This window comes from Salmo salar, chromosome ssa03 (assembly GCF_905237065.1).
Source record: "Salmo salar chromosome ssa03, Ssal_v3.1, whole genome shotgun sequence".
Taxonomy (NCBI): Eukaryota; Metazoa; Chordata; class Actinopteri; order Salmoniformes; family Salmonidae; genus Salmo; species Salmo salar.
Genome location: NC_059444.1, coordinates 22211167 through 22230007, shown reverse-complemented (window position 1 = coordinate 22230007; position 18841 = coordinate 22211167). Strand labels below are relative to the sequence as shown.

The 18841-nt window shown below is 40.0% G+C and overlaps 1 protein-coding gene across 1 annotated transcript in view; it reads right to left on the bottom strand.

Moving 5' to 3' along the window:
- Positions 1 to 8238, bottom strand: part of LOC106599477 (vasoactive intestinal polypeptide receptor 2) — a 45621-nt gene extending 37383 nt beyond the window's left edge. The window contains exon 1 of the mRNA XM_014190730.2: positions 7594 to 8238. Within this exon, the coding sequence (XP_014046205.1) occupies positions 7594 to 7644 (51 nt within the window). The 5' untranslated portion in view covers positions 7645 to 8238. The remainder of the gene's footprint in view (positions 1 to 7593) is intronic.
- Positions 8239 to 18841: the final 10603 nt, after the last annotated feature.

Sequence of the window (18841 nt, the reverse complement as noted above, 5' to 3'; positions counted from 1 at the left end):
TAATGTTTTTTCTGCTCATCGGCCATTAGACATAAACATTACACAACAAGTTAGAAATCGCAAATTCAACAATGAGGGGTTTGGAAGGAATCAGTGGCTAACTGCAAGAATTGCTAAGCAATCACGAGCCTGCTATTTAGTGGAGTGGATGTGTTATCCATGTCTGGGTTTAAGAGTCTCTTTTCCAAGCTTAAAAGGATAAACTTTCAACATTGGCCATTCTTTCAATCCAGCATGACTTCTGCCACATTCAAAACAACTGAAAACTCAGAACTGGGAAATCTCAGACTTTAGTGAGTTCAAGACAACTTTGAACTCAGAAAAAAAATTTGCTCTGACTGGGAAAATAAGTTTTGAACAAATTCCAAGTCTAGAGCTCCGACCTGAAGATTACTAACATCATGATTCAACATTGTTTTTTTGTTGCTGTTCCCAGTTGTCTTGAAAGCACAATAAATCCAGAGAATGACAGACTGATGTCAAAGTTTGCCCTCAAAGGACCACCGTGTCACCTTCCTGTTGAAGTGAGCACAGCACAACAATGTGAGTCCAAAAATATATTGTATGCTGATGCATGTAATATGCCAGGGAGATATGTATAATGTAGCTAAGAAAGTAATACTAAGTGTATGTTGTATAGTAAGCTGTTAGTAGCCCATGTGCCTCACCCTAATAATTCAGTCCCTTTTCCACTCATAATTTAGCCTACTGTTCTGACTTGGTGGTGCACATGTAGCCTATAGCCTGTTTTAGAGAAATGTCATCATCGAATATTGTAAGAGCTTTCATTGTCTGCTTATATGCCCCCTTTAGTTATCCTGCAGTTCTGACTTGGTGTACAGGGAGAGTACTGGAAGAACAGCCCATTCTGTCGCTGTGCATTTCAAAAGTGCTGAACAAATAGTTATATTGACTACGTCTGTCCTTGCTCATTAATGTCTTAATCGAAAATACAGATTGCCTCTTCTCTGCTCGTCTTCCTGCTATGCCATAGTTTGTGCATCTCAATTGTCAGTAGGAACCACATTTGTTTAAACAAGTCAGCCATATCAGCTATGTTTTTTTAAAAGGCAGTAAATGAGGCTGAATGAACTGTTTCACTGCCAGACAAGGCTCCGCTGATAGCCATGTGTTGCAGTGGTAAGGTGTTGGGACGGCTGTTGGGACAGCTTTATGTAGGCCCTAACAGTTTGTGGGCACCATTTGTCACCATTATACTCCAATAAATGTATTGTTAATGTTGTGTTGTGTAGTGGCTTTGCTGGCATGCATCAAAAAAAAAAAAAAGAGTTTGCCCCACAAAGATTTAAAATCGCCACTGGACAGAGCCATAGACCATTTTGCCAACATGAAGAGAGGAGGATGGCATTGGCGTTCAACTAGTCTACAAATACTGTAGGGTGAGTCAACATTTTTTGCTTTACTTGAGGGTGCACGCACGCACACACACACACACAGACACACACACATACAGTTGAAGTCGGAAGTTTACATACACCTTAGCCAAATACATATAAACTCAGTTTTTCACAATCCCTGACATTTAGTCCAAGTAAAAATTCCGTCTTAGGTCAGTTAGGATCACCACTTTATATTTAAGAATGTGAAATGTCAGAATAATAGTAGAGAGAATTATTTTTTTCAGATTTTATTTCTTTCATCACATTCCCAGTGGGTCAGAAGTTTACATACACTCAATTTCTATTTGGTAGCATTGCCTTTGTTTAACTTGGGTCAAATGTTTCAGGCAGCCTTCCACAAGCTTCTCACAATAAGTTGGGTGAATTTTGGCCCATTCCTCTTGACAGAGCTGGTGTAACCGAGTCAGGTTTGTAGGCCTCCTTGCTCGCACACGCTTTTTCATTTCTGCCCACACATTTTCTAATTCCGTCTTAGGTCAGTTAGGATCACCACTTTATATTTAAGAATGTGAAATGTCAGAATAATAGTAGAGAGAATTATTTTTTTCAGATTTTATTTCTTTCATCACATTCCCAGTGGGTCAGAAGTTTACATACACTCAATTTCTATTTGGTAGCATTGCCTTTGTTTAACTTGGGTCAAATGTTTCAGGCAGCCTTCCACAAGCTTCTCACAATAAGTTGGGTGAATTTTGGCCCACTCCTCTTGACAGAGCTGGTGTAACCGAGTCAGGTTTGTAGGCCTCCTTGCTCGCACACGCTTTTTCAGTTCTGCCCACACATTTTCTATAGGATTGAGGTCAGGGCTTTGTGATGGCCATTCCAATACCTTGACTTTGTTGTCCTTAAGCCATTTTGCCACAACCTTTGAAGTATGCTTGGGGTCATTGTCCACTTGGAAGACCCATTTGCAACCAAGCTTTAACTTCCTGACTGATGTCTTGAGATGTTGCTTCAATATATCCACATAAATTTCCATCCTCATGAAACAATCTATTTTGTGAAGTCCACCATGTCCCTCCTGCAGCAAAGCAGCCCCACAACATGATGCTGCCACCCCCGTGCTTCACGCTTGGGATGGTGTTCTTCGGCTTGCAAGCTTCCCCCTTTTTCCTCCAAACATAACGATGGTCATTATGGCCAAACAGTTCTATTTTTGTTTCATCAGACCAGAGGACATTTCTCCAAAAAGTACAATCTTTGTCCCCATGTGCAGTTGTAAACTGTTTTGGAGCAGTTCCTTGCTGAGCGGCCTTTCAGGTTATGTCGATAAAGGACTCGTTTACTTGTGAATATACATACTTTTGTACCTGTTTCCTCCAGCATCTTCACACGGTCCTTTGTTGTTGTTCTGGGATTGATTTGCACTTTTTGCACCAAAGTACATTTATCTGTAGGAGACAGAACACGTCTCCTTCCTGAGCGGTATGACGGCTGCGTGGTCCCATGGTGTTTATACTTGCATACTATTGTTTGTACAGATGAACGTGGTACCTTCAGGCATTTGGAAATTGCTCCCAATGATGAACCAGGCTTGTGGAGGTCTACAATTGTTTTTCTGAGGTCTTGGCTGATTTCTTTTGATTTTCCCATGATGTCAAGCAAAGAGGCACTGAGTTTGACGGTAGGCCTTGAAATACATCAACAGGTACACCTCCAATTGATTCAAATTATGTCAATTAGCCTATCAGGAGCTTCTAAAGCATGACATAATTTTCTGGAATTTTCCAAGCTGTTTAAAAGGCACAGTCAACTTAATGTATGGCTTTTTTAATGGCTTGGCTTCCTTTGTGATTTTACCCACACCCGCTACTGTTTCCTGGATATAGCCCCTTTGTGATCACTGCACCAATGGGTACGGATACAGCTTTAGAACAAAGTTCTACAGTATTAGTAAAAATGTGATCAATACATGTGGATGATCTTGTCCCTGTAGTGTCTGTAAACACCATGGTAGGTTGATAAATGACCTGAACCAGATTGTAGGCAGTGAGATGCTTCCTCTTGAACAGACAGATATTCAGGTCCCCAAGATAGTAGACATCTGTGTTTGCGATACATATACTATCAAGCATTTCACACACATTTTTATTTTTTACCTTTATTTAACTAGGCAAGTCAGTTAAGAACAAATTCTTATTTTCAATGACGGCCTAGGAACAATGACGGCCTAGGAAGGGCCCTGCCTTGTTCAGGGGAAGAACGACAGATTCGTACCTTGTCAGCTCGGGGATTCGAACTTGCAACCTTTTGGTTACTAGCCCAACGATCTAACCACTAGGCTACCCTGCCACCCCACATTACTTAGATACTGACTGTTAGCACTTGGTGGCCTATAGCAACACCCCAAAATAATAGGTTTTAGATGAGTCAGGTGAACCTGCAACCACAGCACTTCAATAACACTTGACATGAGATCTTCCTAAGCATTACAGGGATATGGCTCTGAACATATAGAGCAACACCTCCCCAATAAGCATTCCTGACTCTTCTATAGATGGTATATCCTTGTATTGCTACTGCTGTATCATCAAACGAATTATCTAAGTCTCAGAAATGGCTAATATATAAATGTTATCTAATGTTAGCAAGTTATTGGTTTCTTTAACCTTATTTCTAAGGCTACATACACTGCTCAAAAAAATAAAGGGAAGACTTAAACATCACAATGTAACTCCAAGTCAATCACACTTCTGTGAAATCAAACTGTCCACTTAGGAAGCAACACTGATTGACAATAAAGTTCACATGCTGTTGTGCAAATGGAATAGACAACAGGTGGAAATTATAGGCAATTAGCAAGACACCCCCAATAAAGGAGTGGTTCTGCAGGTGGTGACCACAGACCACTTCTCAGTTCCTATGCTTCCTGGCTGATGTTTTGGTCACTTTTGAATGCTGGCGGTGCTTTCACTCTAGTGGTAGCATGAGACGGAGTCTACAACCCACACAAGTGGCTCAGGTAGTGCAGCTCATCCAGGATGGCACATCAATGCGAGCTGTGGCAAGAAGGTTTGCTGTGTCTGTCAGCGTAGTGTCCAGAGCATGGAGGCGCTTCCAGGAGACAGGCCAGTACATCAGGAGACGTGGAGGAGGCCATAGGAGGGCAACAACCCAGCAACAGGAGGAGCACTGCCAGAGCCCTGCAAAATGACCTCCAGCAGGCCACAAATGTGCATGTGTCTGCTCAAACGGTCAGAAACAGACTCCATGAGGGTGGTATGAGGGCCCGACGTCCACAGGTGGGCGTTGTGCTTACAGCCCAACACCGTGCAGGATGTTTGGCATTTGCCAGAGAAGACCAAGATTGGCAAATTCGCCACTGGCGCCCTGTGCTCGTCACAGATGAAAGCAGGTTCACACTGAGCACATGTGACAGACGTGACAGAGTCTGGAGACGCCATGGAGAACGTTCTGCTGCCTGCAACATCCTCCAGCATGACCGGTTTGGCGGTGGGTCAGTCATGGTGTGGGGTGGCATTTCTTTGGGGGGGCCGCACAGCCCTCCATGTGCTCGCCAGTGGTAGCCTGGCTGTGCTTTGGCAAAGTGGGTGGCGTTATATCCTGCCTGTTTGGCCCTGTCCGGGGGTATCATCGGATGGGGCCACAGTGTCTTCTGATCCCTCCTGTCTCAGCCTCCAGTATTTATGCTGCAGTAGTTTATGTGTCGGGGGGCTAGGGTCAGTCTGTTACATCTGGAGTATTTCTCTTGTCTTATCCGGTGTCCTGTGTGTATTTAAATATGCTCTCTCTAATTCTCTCTTTCTCTCTTTCTGTCTTTCTCTCGGAGGACCTGAGCCCTAGGACCATGCCTCAGGACTACCTGGTATGATGACTCCTTGCTGTCCCCAGTCCACCTGGCCGTGCTGCTGCTCCAGTTTCAACTGTTCTGCCTGCGGCTATGGAACCCTGACCTGTTCACCGGACGTGCTTGTTGCACCCTCGACAACTACTATGATTATTATTATTTGACCATGCTGGTCATTTATGAACATTTTAACATTTTAACATTTTGACCATGTTCTGTTATAATATCCACCCTGCACAGCCAGAAGAGGACTGGCCACCCCTCATAGCCTGGTTCCTCTCTAGGTTTCTTCCTAGGTTTTTGGCCTTTCTAGGGAGTTTTTCCTAGGGAGTTTTTCCTAGCCACCGTGCTTCTTTCACATGCTTTGCTTGCTGTTTGGGGTTTTAGGCTGGGTTTCTGTACAGCACTTTGAGAATATCAGCTGATGTACGAAGGGCTATATAAAAATAAATTTGATTTGATTTGATTTGATTAGCCTGACTGCCATTAGGTACCGAGATGAGATCCTCAGACCCCTTGTGAGACCATATGCTGGTGCGGTTGGCCCTGGATTCCTCCTAATGCAACACAATGCTAGACCTCATGTGGCTGGAGTGTGTCAGCAGTTCCTGCAAGAGGAAGGCATTGATGCTATGGACTGGCCCGCCCGTTCCCCAGACCTGAATCCAATTGAGCACATCTGGGACATCATGTCTCGCTCCATCCACCAACGCCACGTTGCACCACAGATTGTCCAGGAGTTGGCAGATGCTTTAGTCCAGGTCTGGGAGGAGATCCCTCAGGAGACCATGTGCCACCTCATCAGGAGCATGCCCAGGCATTGTAGGGAGGTCATACAGGCACGTGGTGGCCACACACACTACTGAGCCTCATTTTGATTTGTTTTAAAGGACATTACATCAAAGTTGGATCAGCCTGTAGTGTGGTTTTCCACTTTAATTTTGAGTGTGACTCCAAATCCAGACCTCCATGGGTTGATAAATTGGATTTCCATTGATTATTTTTGTGTGATTTTGTTGTCAGCACATTCAACTATGTAAAGAAAAAAGTATTTAATAAGATTATTTCATTCATTCAGATCTAGGATGTGTTATTTTGGTGTTCCCTTTATTTTTTTGAGCAGTGTATATTAATATGGGCTATTTCCAGCCCTTTCCTGGGTAGCTCCTCTGAGATAAACATAGTCTGGAGCGTTTCAGGTGACCCATATTATTTGTGCCTCCAAACAATTTAAAAATCGAAGTCTGTAACTATAAAAGTCTGTAAGACCATGCAGACAGTAGAGTCAGACAGTCCTATTTAACACATTTTTCAGAGGTCAACAACATCCTGTGTGAAAGGCATTCTATCATAGAGTTGCATATAGAATCTGTTTGGGTTCTACTTTCCACATTGTTGCAGAATATTGTTTAAAAAAGCTGTATTTCACTCTCACATGAGTTAAATCATTACATCAGAATTCACTGCATCATAGCTCACACCGAACGGCTGTTATATCTTGTTCTGATGGGTATAAGCTTATTATATGCACTATAGGACCAGGCCTCCATTCACACCTGTGAACCGTTTACTCTGCCACACATTGGGGGCACAGACAACATAAGCACAGCAATGGGTAAATTCAGAGCATCCGGTGAGGGGAAGATGATGAGGATGATATTTAGCGAAAATATGAAATGACTTAGACTATCATTTGCCCTGCAAAGAGCACTCCAATGACAGCTTTATGGAAAAATGAAATCTTGATGCTTTGAATAGCACAACCCTATTCATTACTGCTACAGCTGTAGGATCTTAATGTGATCACCCTGTTGTAGAACTTTCCTGCAGTGCAGGAATTGTAAAAGTTGTAGTCTATTTGAGGTTTAAAAAGGCTTCTGACGTTTGGAATTTCCACTGACATTTTTTACTTGATTTTCTCTTATGAAAAATGTATCAACCCCTATAAAAATGGATATTAATTAGACTCCACATAATAATTAAAATGTGCTGTTGTTGCAGGATTATTTTCCTGCTGTAGCAAACTGGCTCAAATTAAGATCATACATCTGCGTGTGTTTATACCATATCGCTTTGGACTGTGAAAAATGCTGCATGTTTAAATCAAGAGTTGAACTTCTGTAAACTGCAGAGAGCAAATTGGTGTAATAAACTAGAGTAAACAAGTAGAACATTGTACACTAGGCTACCCTATATGGCCAAAACCCTCTTCTTACCAAATCCATCAATCATAATGCCACACATTTGTTAGTTTATATTTTCAAGCAATAGAAAGCTCTTCTCTTCATCCTTTGTGCACATTTTATCATGCATAGGCCTAACACAAAACGAAATATACAATAAAAGTACTGTTGTAGTACTTACCACTGACAGACACGTTGATAAAGACAGAATAAAAACAATCAAACTTCTCATATTTAATTCGTTGGTCACCTGTCGGACTTCATTGATGAGAGGTCACAATCCCATTCAAGTGACTAAAAGGGTTTTATGAAGAAGAAAAAAAATCCAATATTCCAAGTTAAAAAGAATTAAAACCAACTATGAAGTTAGATGAAGGAATGAACCTTGAAAGGCTTTGATTTGCCAAATCCAAATACTTGATAAAGAGAGAGGGAGAAACACGCACTGCTTGGTTGTCCCGCGCGCACTGTTTTGGCATCACTTGGCACTTCGTCTGGTCTTTGGGAAAAAATCACAGGTCTGCAGCAGCCGTGTCAAATATTACATTGAAAGCTTTAGTAAGTCCCGAATCACCGAACTGAGGCTCAAATGCAGAAATTCCGTTTCCCTGAAGCCATCGAACCAGAGTACCATCTGCACGTACGGGGCAATTGTGTGCTGGTAGGCTACAGCAGCACTGGCGTCCGTGGAGGGATGCTTTCTCCTTATGAACTTTGAAATGACTGAAGCCTGCTCTGTGCTGTTACGCAAGTCAAAAAACCCGTGAATTATATTGACCTATTGGAGCACATGTTATGCTATTACCGTGTTAGTATGGAGGGTGATCCGTGCCATTTCGAAAATGCTTAAGTGCTCAATTGAAATGTAAAATGATAAATGCTTTTATATGTTCATATCAGTATGCATGATTCATGACAATGAAATCAATTGAAAATGGCTAATTGAATATTGGAAATGGTTCATGGAAATTCTAAATTAAAATGGGAAATGGAAAACAGAAAATGGCAAATGGTTAACAGAAAATGGTAAAAAGAATGTGCAAAGTGAAATGGAAACTGGCTGTTTCCATATTCAAATTGCCCAATTTAGCATTTTCTCTTTTTATTCTAAAAGTTTATTTAAATTGCTTCCTGGAGGCGTGAACCAGAGAGCAACAGGACACCACCATGCAGTGATACATCCTATGTGCATTGATTTTAGACTAGTGTAACTGACGTGTTTCAAACCTGGTGTCCTGTACACCAGAAGAACATTTTAGCCTGCCAAGCCAAAACCTAGGCAATTTAGCTTGGGGAGCTAATGCAATTTGTCTGGTCCCTGGCAAAGTTACTCAACATTAGGCAAAGTTACTCATCACATGGTCACAAATCACTTCTTCCTGGTTACTTGTTCGCATGATGAGTAACCTTGCCTGATACCTGAAGAGTTGCATTGGCTATAGGCTTTGGTTTAGCGGGCTAATGTGCTCTTCTGATGTGCAGAATAGCCTTGTTTGAACCCTGTCAGTCATATTTGTTTCATGGCTCAGATGGGTCTCTGTGAGGAAGAGGAGGTCAAAAGATGGTGAATTGTAACTGAGGTGGTTCAGTTACCACACATGTATGATGAGTAGGCCCTACCTTGTCTGAGACCTGAAGAGTTGCATTGGCTCCGTGAATCAATTGCTAGGCTTCAGTTTAACAGGCCTATGCTTTTCTGGTACACAGGAGACCTGTTTACACTAGTCTAAAATCAATGTACAGAGAGCCCGCCATGGCTAGGATGTACTATTACATAGGGGTGTGTTGCTCTCTTGGTTCACGCCTCCAAGAAGCAATTTGTATACACTTTTGAAAATGAGAAAATGCTTAATTGGGTAGTTGGAAAATGAAAACAGACACTTTAAATTTCATTTTGCACATTGCATTTACAATTTTCTGTTTACCATTTGGCTTTTCAATGAACTATTTTCCATTTTCATTTTAACTTTGCAATTTAATTGTGGCATGACTCATGCACACTAATATGAAAAGAAAAATGCATTTATCATTTTCCCATTCCTATTTAGCATTTAAGGCAATGCATTTTCAAACTGGCACTGCTAACCCTCCATATGCCAGATCATGTGAGAATAAAATTTGATATTTTCAAATGTAAAAGTCATCATGTTTGTTCACAGAGGGGGATGCATTTCATAGCGTCGATGAAATTCATCCCCATATTTTGCAATCGATTCCACTCCACAGAGGCAGATGAGTGTTCTGTTTGTATGACCTGGACTAATCTCTAATATGATTGGTTTGACCCAGGTAGAGAACCTGGATATCAGAAGATGTCGGCACACATTTTCTCCAGTGGTAAAGGATGCAGTACAAAAGGGAGGTTATTTCATTTGAAGACTTGTCAACAGTCAGCACAACTAGACACCAGGGGGACATTTCAGTCATTTCACAACTTTGTTTCTTTGAAGTGGAGCACTTTTCATTGAAAAACTCCAGAAGAGCGGAACAGGTAGACGAGACACTAACCTTACATCGGTCACCCTAAAAAAAGGAATCCTAAATGCCTGACCAACCACCTTGCATTGGTTGAATTTGAAGACTTTGTTGGCATTCGATTCGACGCTCTAATTTAAACACCTGTCTGTCAATTACATGGGGACTCTGGAATGTCTCCATTAACTGTGCTGTATTTGTAATGTCCGAAATAGTTTCACCCCCCCCGCACACACAAAAAGACAAGATGTGAGCATGAAAGAGAACATTCAATCCACTAAAGGTTAGCCAGTCTGTAACCCACTGAAGGCTCTAACATAGAACTACACAAATCCCCCAAACGTTGTGTGTTATCTAATGTTCATTTCATGCACGTAATTAAGCACTTATAAGTTATAATCACAGGAGGCCCAAAAAGTAAGATAGAGTAAGTTCAGTAAGTGGAGTCAAATAAATGAGTTCAAAAAGTTGGGACCATTCGGAGAACTCTGCTGTTATTCTGTTGGATGGCATTTCACCACTGAAAAACAAGAAAGAAACAAAATACAAAACCATAAGGAGCTCAATGCCATAATGAGAAATAAATAATTAGTTGTAGTGCTTGATGGGACAACATTAAATCCAAACACCTGTTACTATAACAAAAGCTATTTCTTAACAACATACAGTGGGGTCCAAAATTATTGACAGCCTTAATAAATATGAGCAATAATGACTGTATAAAATAAATAATTTAAATACTGAGGTATATTGAATGATCCAAAACATTTTGAAATTGTATTATTTTATAGGCCTACTACTAAAATTGCTCAGACAAAGAGATTTTGTTTAACAATAAATGTTTTTGGTTTTTTTCATAAAGGTAGGGGTCAAAATTATTGACACCCCTAAAGATTCTTAAAAATGACTTGTTGGATGCATTTGCTGTTAGTTTTGGTTTTTCAGATAATTTTGGGCCAAATAGAAATGAGTGGTTAAACATGTATTGTGTCATTTCGGAGTTACTTGTATTGTAAATAAAAACATATGTTTCTAAACACTTCTACATTAATGTGGATTCTACCATGATTATAGATAATCCTGAATGAATCGTGAATAATGATGAGTGAAGAAGTTACAGAGGCTCAATGATCATACCCCCAAGACATACTAACCTCCCCTGTTATTGGTGAGAGATTAGCATGTCTACAGGGTATGATCTTTGAAAAAATATTACTTGTTTAACAAAATCTCTCTGAGCAATTGTATTAGTATAAACTCATAATTTACCCATTTATTTATTTTGTATACAATGTAGCTCAGTATTTCAATGATTTATTTATACAGTCATTATTGCTTATCTTTATCAAGGGTGTCAATAATTTTGGACCCCACTGTAAAAAACTGCATTTTACTCAAATAACCCTTCTTTAAAGGAGGAAAACTTGACCCATTTATGGAAGTGATATCTTCCCCTGGGAAGAGAGGCAGCTCATGGAACATTGATCCTTTCCTCTCTGCACCATCTGGTGTCATGGCTGGAAGGAGTTCTTCACTGTCTTCCCTTGTTCCTAAAGTTGAACACTTTCCCCCAAATCTAAGGACTTTTTCTCAAATCTGTGTCTGAGTGCTGTTTTAGTGGTCCTGAGACAAAAATACTATGGCTTTAGACTAAACCTTTTGTAGACTTGTCATTGTCATTTCATTTATATCACATTACTGTAATGTATTTTGTTGCTTTGCATTATTCATTGCCTTGAAAAGCTTTCTCAGTTAGTTCAACAATATCTTCCCGTGATGAGGTACAGTGTATGAACATATTCACCTCTCCAAAATGTACTTAAAATAACTTCAGGTTTCTAGACTAAACATTCGAATTAACCCTCGTCCAAGTCAGGCAAACTTCCAATTCAGACTCCTCCCTCCTCTCATTTTAGAATGTATCCATTTTATATCAAGCTACCATTTACATAGAAGCTGTATACTATTCTCATCAATTGAGTCTCTGTACCTTGGAAGCAGATTCACAAAATGAGCTAGCGCAAAATGTAATAATAAATGGCTAAATATGTAGCTAACAGAGCTAACGTTCCAAGCGGGTAAAATGTTTATTTCAGCAAAGTACTAAACCATAACACCCTTTTATCATGTATTTAGACAGTACTCTTGTATGATATTGAGTAAGTATACCAGAAGTCTGGGAGAACACTATATTGTCTACTAAGTGAGGTCCGCTAAAGCAATGACCAGTCCCCCTGTTAATGTAGGAAGATTGATGATTCCCTGCCATGAATAACATATTACCATGTCTAACTGTATAACATCTCTCACCTTGTCTAAATGTGTTTTGATGTAGATATAGTAACTGAATATTACTATACAGTCAGATACTTTAATTTACTTTACTAGCAACTGCATAAAACACACCTGGGTGGTGACCAAAAATGTCTGAGAAGTTCCAGCATCGAGACAATAGTTTGAAATAGAGCAATGTAGACAGGCGACTAATATGAGACCTTTGTCTGCACTGATAAAGATTTGAAAGATTACTTTAAAATATGCAGCTGGACTATATCCCAAACCATTACACTTTGTAATGAGGAGGTTTCACTCATGATATGTGTTTTGTTTAACTGTTAGTAATTAACTGCAAACCTCACAGAATGAATGCTGGCTCATGTGTGATCCAGGGGCTCCTGAGTGGTGCAGTGGTCTAAGACACTGCATCTCAGTGCAAGAGGTGTCACTACAGTACCTGGTTCGAATCCAAGCTGCATCACATGTGGCTGTGATTGGGGCTCCCATAGGGCGGTGCACAATTGGCCCAGCGTTGTCAGGATTTGGCCGGGGTAGCCCGTCATTGTAAATAAGAATTTGTTCTTAACTGACTTGCCTGGTTAAATAAATGTGTGAATACTCCACCTGGGCTATAAGTATGTGGAGCCATACCTTCAAAAAACTATAGTTTATTTAACTACTGTTTTTAGCTTGCTGTAAAGGGGAATGAAAGACTTTTGTACACCAGGGAAAGAAAAAAATGATCACATTGGGATAAATTGTGAAAGGTCCTTGCAATGGTCAAGACATTTTAAAAGTTTTAAAGTCACATGAAGTGTAAATATTATGTAAAATAATGAGCTGTACTACAGGGATTCAACCATCCCAAATAAAAACAATGCTGAGTGATTTTCATATCATCATGATAAAAATTAATTTCCATTGCGGCCCTCGTACTTAGGCTTATCGTTACGAGAGCAAGCAATGAAGGCCTGCTATTCATGTTGGGAAATATAATGAATGTGCTTTTTCTCTACGAAAAAATAACATTTCCTTTCTCTATTTCAAAGCAGTGCAGACATAGCTACAGTATCAGAGGCCATGGAAATAAAATACTTCTGAAGAAACCTTGAGAAAGGAGTAGGTACGTACCTGCCCTTCAACATAGGAGGCAATCATCTGAAATGGTCAGACAAACATAGTGACCATCATGAACAGACATGTGGGCTATGTAGAGCACTGACTGTATAAATACATACGCAATTTAAATAATAGATTTTTTTTTTTTAATTGTCGAAATCCTAAATTCAATTAATTTTCACTTAGTCATGCATTGATGTAAATGGGAGACATCAATGGTAGTGAAAATAAGATTTGCCACTGAATAGCTCAAATAGTCCCAAAGTTTGAATATAGTTTTTTGGGCTTGAAAATACTAGACTATTGCCTAAGCACTGATCGCTATAGCTTGTAGTGGTGTGAAATTATTTGCAGACTTTCTACAATGCAATAGATTCTGGAACATAGAGGTTGTGGAATGAACAATACAGACCTCTACTGTCTTTACCTAGTGAAGTGCAGAAGATGTCATGTCAGTCCACGGGAGGTTGGTGGCACCTTAATTGTGGAGAACGGGCTTGTGGTAATAGCTGGAGTACAATAGGGGAATGGTATCAAATACATGGTACCATTCTATTTGCTCTGTTCCGTCCATTATTATGAGCTGTTCTCCTCTCAGCAGCCTCCTGTGTGTCAGTCTGACTTTTGAATGAAGTCAAATTCTTCAAAAAAAGACATACCATGTCTCCTGCTTAGTGCTTTGTTTACACCCTCTAACATCAATGTTAAAAATGATTTGCACGTTTCCTAAGTGCTATACACCTTGTTTGGAGAGCGAGGTAGTGGCAGTGTTCTGACCCTAAGGGCTATGATGGGGTCATGGGCATACTCTAACTCGTATAATAAATTCCCTGGTTTTCCCCCAATCCCGGTTGGAGTATATTCGGAATCAGGAGGGATTAAGCAGAAAATCCGGAATCCTACAACCAGGATTTGTGGAAAATGTTGCAACCCTAACCCTGATACTTCAGCTACACTACACCCATCGCATTGCATTTCCATCAGCATCATGTCAATGGGACGTTCTACCTGCTACACCAGAAACCAACCTCATTATTTCAATTCACAAGATACAATTGAACCTTGACGATTCTTATAGATAGTATAGACAAAAGCTTTCATTGATTTCAAAGGAAGCATTCCCTCAATGGCTGATGACTGTAGTGTAGCAGGGCCGTTATACTGTCACTCCAAATGGAGTGCCATGACAGTCTGAATAGTATTACCCTATTCCGTAAAACTATGATGACTTCGCAATGTGAACTGACCAAACGGCTTATATGAAGTTCATTGTTCATTAGCAAATTATAAACTTTGAAACTCTGCACTGCAGAATACAAATGACTTGACTTGTCAGCCAACAGAATAATTTAACACTCCAGTATGACTTACTACAGGGTTCTGTGTTTACTGAAACACAGAGCCTTTTTCATTTTCTATTGTCCTGTAAGAAAAGTGTTGTGACAAGTTTCGTTTAACATGTCTTTCTCGCAAACGAGCTGAGCACAAAGTGTAGCACTATGTCAAGTAATACTTGTTTCCTTGTAAGGATAGAGGGCTCTGAAAGACCCATAAATACTAAACAGACTGAGTTACCATTTAAGCTGTGTTAGTGTGTGTATATTTGTGGGTGCCTCAGTCAGACACCTCTGAATAGTATAAGGGGACAGGGGACAACTGAAACACAGACATATGAATGTCAAAGAGATTACTTGTACTGAGTGGTAAGCCCCCCCCCAAAAAAAAAATTGCTTATGAATCAAATGCTATTGATGAATATGTCAGTATTAATATGAAAACTGTGTACTAAAGACGTCTGTATGCGTTTCATTTCCCTATCTATTTAGTCTGTTCAAATTGCTTCACTTCCTGCCCTCACCCACCTGCCATATGTGGCTGTGTGAATTAGAATATACTGCAGTTCACCACCCCTCTATGTATATAGTTTTATGTTGTTTGTGTTCATGTATACAGTATCAAGCTGATGAAAGCATGATTCATGAAGAGTTAATGCAGGCTTTAGGATGTCAGTCTGTTTAAAATGCTTTTTAGTTTTTTTCCAAACTCGTATTTGAAATAGCGTAAACAAACATTCTGTTCATCCCATCCTTGATGGAAATAAAAAAGACATACATGCTTCCCAAAAGAGTTAGGAGATTAACAGCAACTGTTTTTGCTGGAATATACATAGTAACACTAATACTTATTTTCTTGAAAGATGAATTCAAGTTTGTGTTTTGTATTATGATCGCAAGCAAAACAACAGAAGTAAGTAGCCATAGCGTTCATAATCAGAGTGATATGGGGGGGGGACTGTTCAAAGAACACAAACACAAGGATAGAACATGCTTTTACAGGCTGTGTTGCCAGAGGAAGAAACGTCCACCAATAAATGGGCCTGACCATGGAGGAGGCAGGAAACTAGAATTAAAATAAGGGAACTCTGATCTATTCATTCTAATTCTATGGGTATGACCAGAAAGAATGTCAGGGATGGGGTCGCTATGGGATCAAAGTAAACAAAGTGAGTAGATAATCTACTCACCACCAATGGTTTTACGTCAAATAGCTCATACAATAGCGCAACGATTCTGCCTGCACATATTTTATTTTCACAATGTCCTTTCCAGCACGGTTATGCATAATGGGGCTAGCCCAGTGCAGCTCAGCTTGGCCCTACAGTGTGAGTCAGACTAAAGTCTGGCTGGATAATGTCTTCACCACCTGCAGGGAGAGAGAGAAGATGTTCACCTCACTGCCTGGTTGGCAAGCACCAGGCCGAGCACATGAATCTGACACTGGGCTCTTGAATCTGACATACTGTAAGCATTAGAGTGAATATATATTCACCAGAAGAGGTTGGTAGCACCTTAATTGGGGAGGATGGGCTCGTGACACTAGCTGAAGCGGAATGAGTGGAATGGTATCAAATACATCAAATGCATGGTTTGCCATTATTGTGAGCCATCCTCCCCTCAGCAGCCCCCACTGATATTCACATAACCCATTTATGATGACTGGGCCTAATCACTCAGTTTCACATTGATGTCAAACTCATTGATGGCAGATTTAAGTATTCAATCTATTACAAGTTGTCTGGAGTAAACGGTTCCTGTTGCGAAACGTTTTGGACTAATGATTACACCCCAGGGGTTTATTCAGTCGGATCCCGTTGCAAAACGTTTTGGACTAATGATTACACCCCAGGGGTTTATTCAGTTGGATCCCGTTGCAAAACGTTTTGGACTAATGATTTCACCCCAGGGGTTTATTCAGTCGGATCCCGTTGCAAAACGTTTGGTAACAGACATTTACATTTTTGCAATTTAGCAGACACTCTTATCCAGAACAACTGAAATGTGGAAGACACATTTCAGTTGAATGCATTCAGTTGTACAACTGACTAGGTATCCCCCTTTGCCTTTCCTTTTATTTTTATCTAAACATTCCAAAACGTTGTGTCCTGCTGAACGTGCCCCATGTGCAGTGTAATGTATGTCATTCCGTGTTACTATATCGCCGCCCAGTGGTGATTGATTCTCGCATGAGAACCCCCGTTAGTTTCGTTTTGAAATAGAAAGGCAATTCCATGATAACAGAGAGATGCTCCGAAAGATTTTTTCCCATGTATGTCAAACAAACCAAAAGATTGCAAAGTTAAACATACCAAAACATTCTATGCACAAGGATGACTTTAAACAATTTTCCACTCAATGTTTTACAAAAACACATTTACTTGAAGAACAGCTCAGATGCAATGTTAGTTAACAGAATGAAGGCACCAACAGCACAAACCGTGATTATTTTGCTAAACTTTGCATCTGCACTCTTCTTCAAGTAAATGTGTTTTTGAAAAAATGTTCTGTGGAAATTGTTAAAAGTTGTCATTGTGCATATTTTTTTTAAAATGTATACATTTAACTAGGCAAGTCCATTAAGAACAAACTATTATTTACAATGACGGCTTACACCGGCCAAACCCAGACGACGCTGGGCCAATTGTGCGCCGCCCTATGGGACTCCCAATCACAGACGGATGTGAAACAGGTTGGATTCGAACGAGGGACTGTAGTGACACCTCCTGCACTGAGATACAGTGCCTTAGACCGCTGCGCCACTCTCTTTCCAACCGAAGAGACGACAACTGCAACTGGACAATATAACTAATATGGCTGAGCTTGCTTTATGCGTGGTTGCATTGTGTAGGCCGTTGCATCTGCTATTTAAAAGTTACTCAGACAGTATGTCATCACGCGGTCTAGGTTGCTTAGCCACCTGAAGTTTTAATATAAACCAAATTTGTGCTGTAGTCCAGTAGATCAGCTCGACAATTGTTTGATTAGGTACAGAAGAGTGAGAATTGGCACAATTGTATATTTTTTCATGCTGAACAAAACCTGATATAGTGCCATTTCAGAAAGCATCTGGTCGACCTGTAGCACCCAGAGTTTGAGATAGTTGGCCTTGAAACAATGTTATTGACCATGTTTGTACATTACAATTATTATTATAAAAAGTTTGGTTGTTTTTATTTAATAAAGCAATAAGGTTGATTTGACACTAAACACAATACAGAGGGTTGCAAATTACTCACATAATACATCAGTCCTCCTTTCCAATTACCTACCAGTTCACCAAGAGTTTGGCACTTTTAAACTCATGCAATTGAGGAAAGGATCTCCTTTAGGGTCATAAACAAAATGTGAGGACATATAGTTCTAGTATGTCTCTTATGGTATTTGAAAGGACATTGTGGCTGTTGTGAACTTACTCTGTTGGCTCTTATTATTTCTCATATCACATTTCAGTTGAAATCAGCAGTTGAAAATAATAAAGCGTCCTCCCCGCCACTGTTTTGTTAAAAAGCTGAGGGATGGGGTTGGAGAAATGTAACCACTCTCAAATTGATAGACATGTCGTTTTAAGGCTATACAGTGTTTGTTAACATTTACTGTACTGATCTATGCAACATGAATAGATGGAAATCATTTCCTATATACCATCTCAAAATTCCAATATACTATCTTGAAATATCGACTTAGTATCCAAGATGTTTGACTTACAGTACCAGTACACATATGGCAAAGGGTGGCTACTTTGAAGAATCTCAAATTTAAAATGTATTTTCATTTGTTTAACCCTTTTGGTTACTACATGATTCCATGTGTGTTATTTCATAGTTTTGATGTCTTCACTATTATTCTACAATGTAGAAAATAGTCCAAATAAGAAAAACCCTGGAATGAGTAGGTTTGTCCAAACTTTTGACTGGTACTGTATGCATCTTGAAATGTCGACTTACTATCTCTAAATTCTTAGATACACTAACAAAATCTTGACAGAACAATCTCAATATTTTGAGATATGTATATCTGTGGAGATGCAGTACTATGAGACATACATTTCCCCAGATGTATAAATGTGAAGCGTCTGCTTGGCGTTTCCACTCACAACCAAATATGGTAGTGAGAGAAAGCCCTCTAGCTGGCATTGGGAGAAGATGGAACGAGATGGATTTTGGCCAACATTCTGCAAATGTTCTCATCGATGATACATTTGATCTCAATACAGTTTTCTGT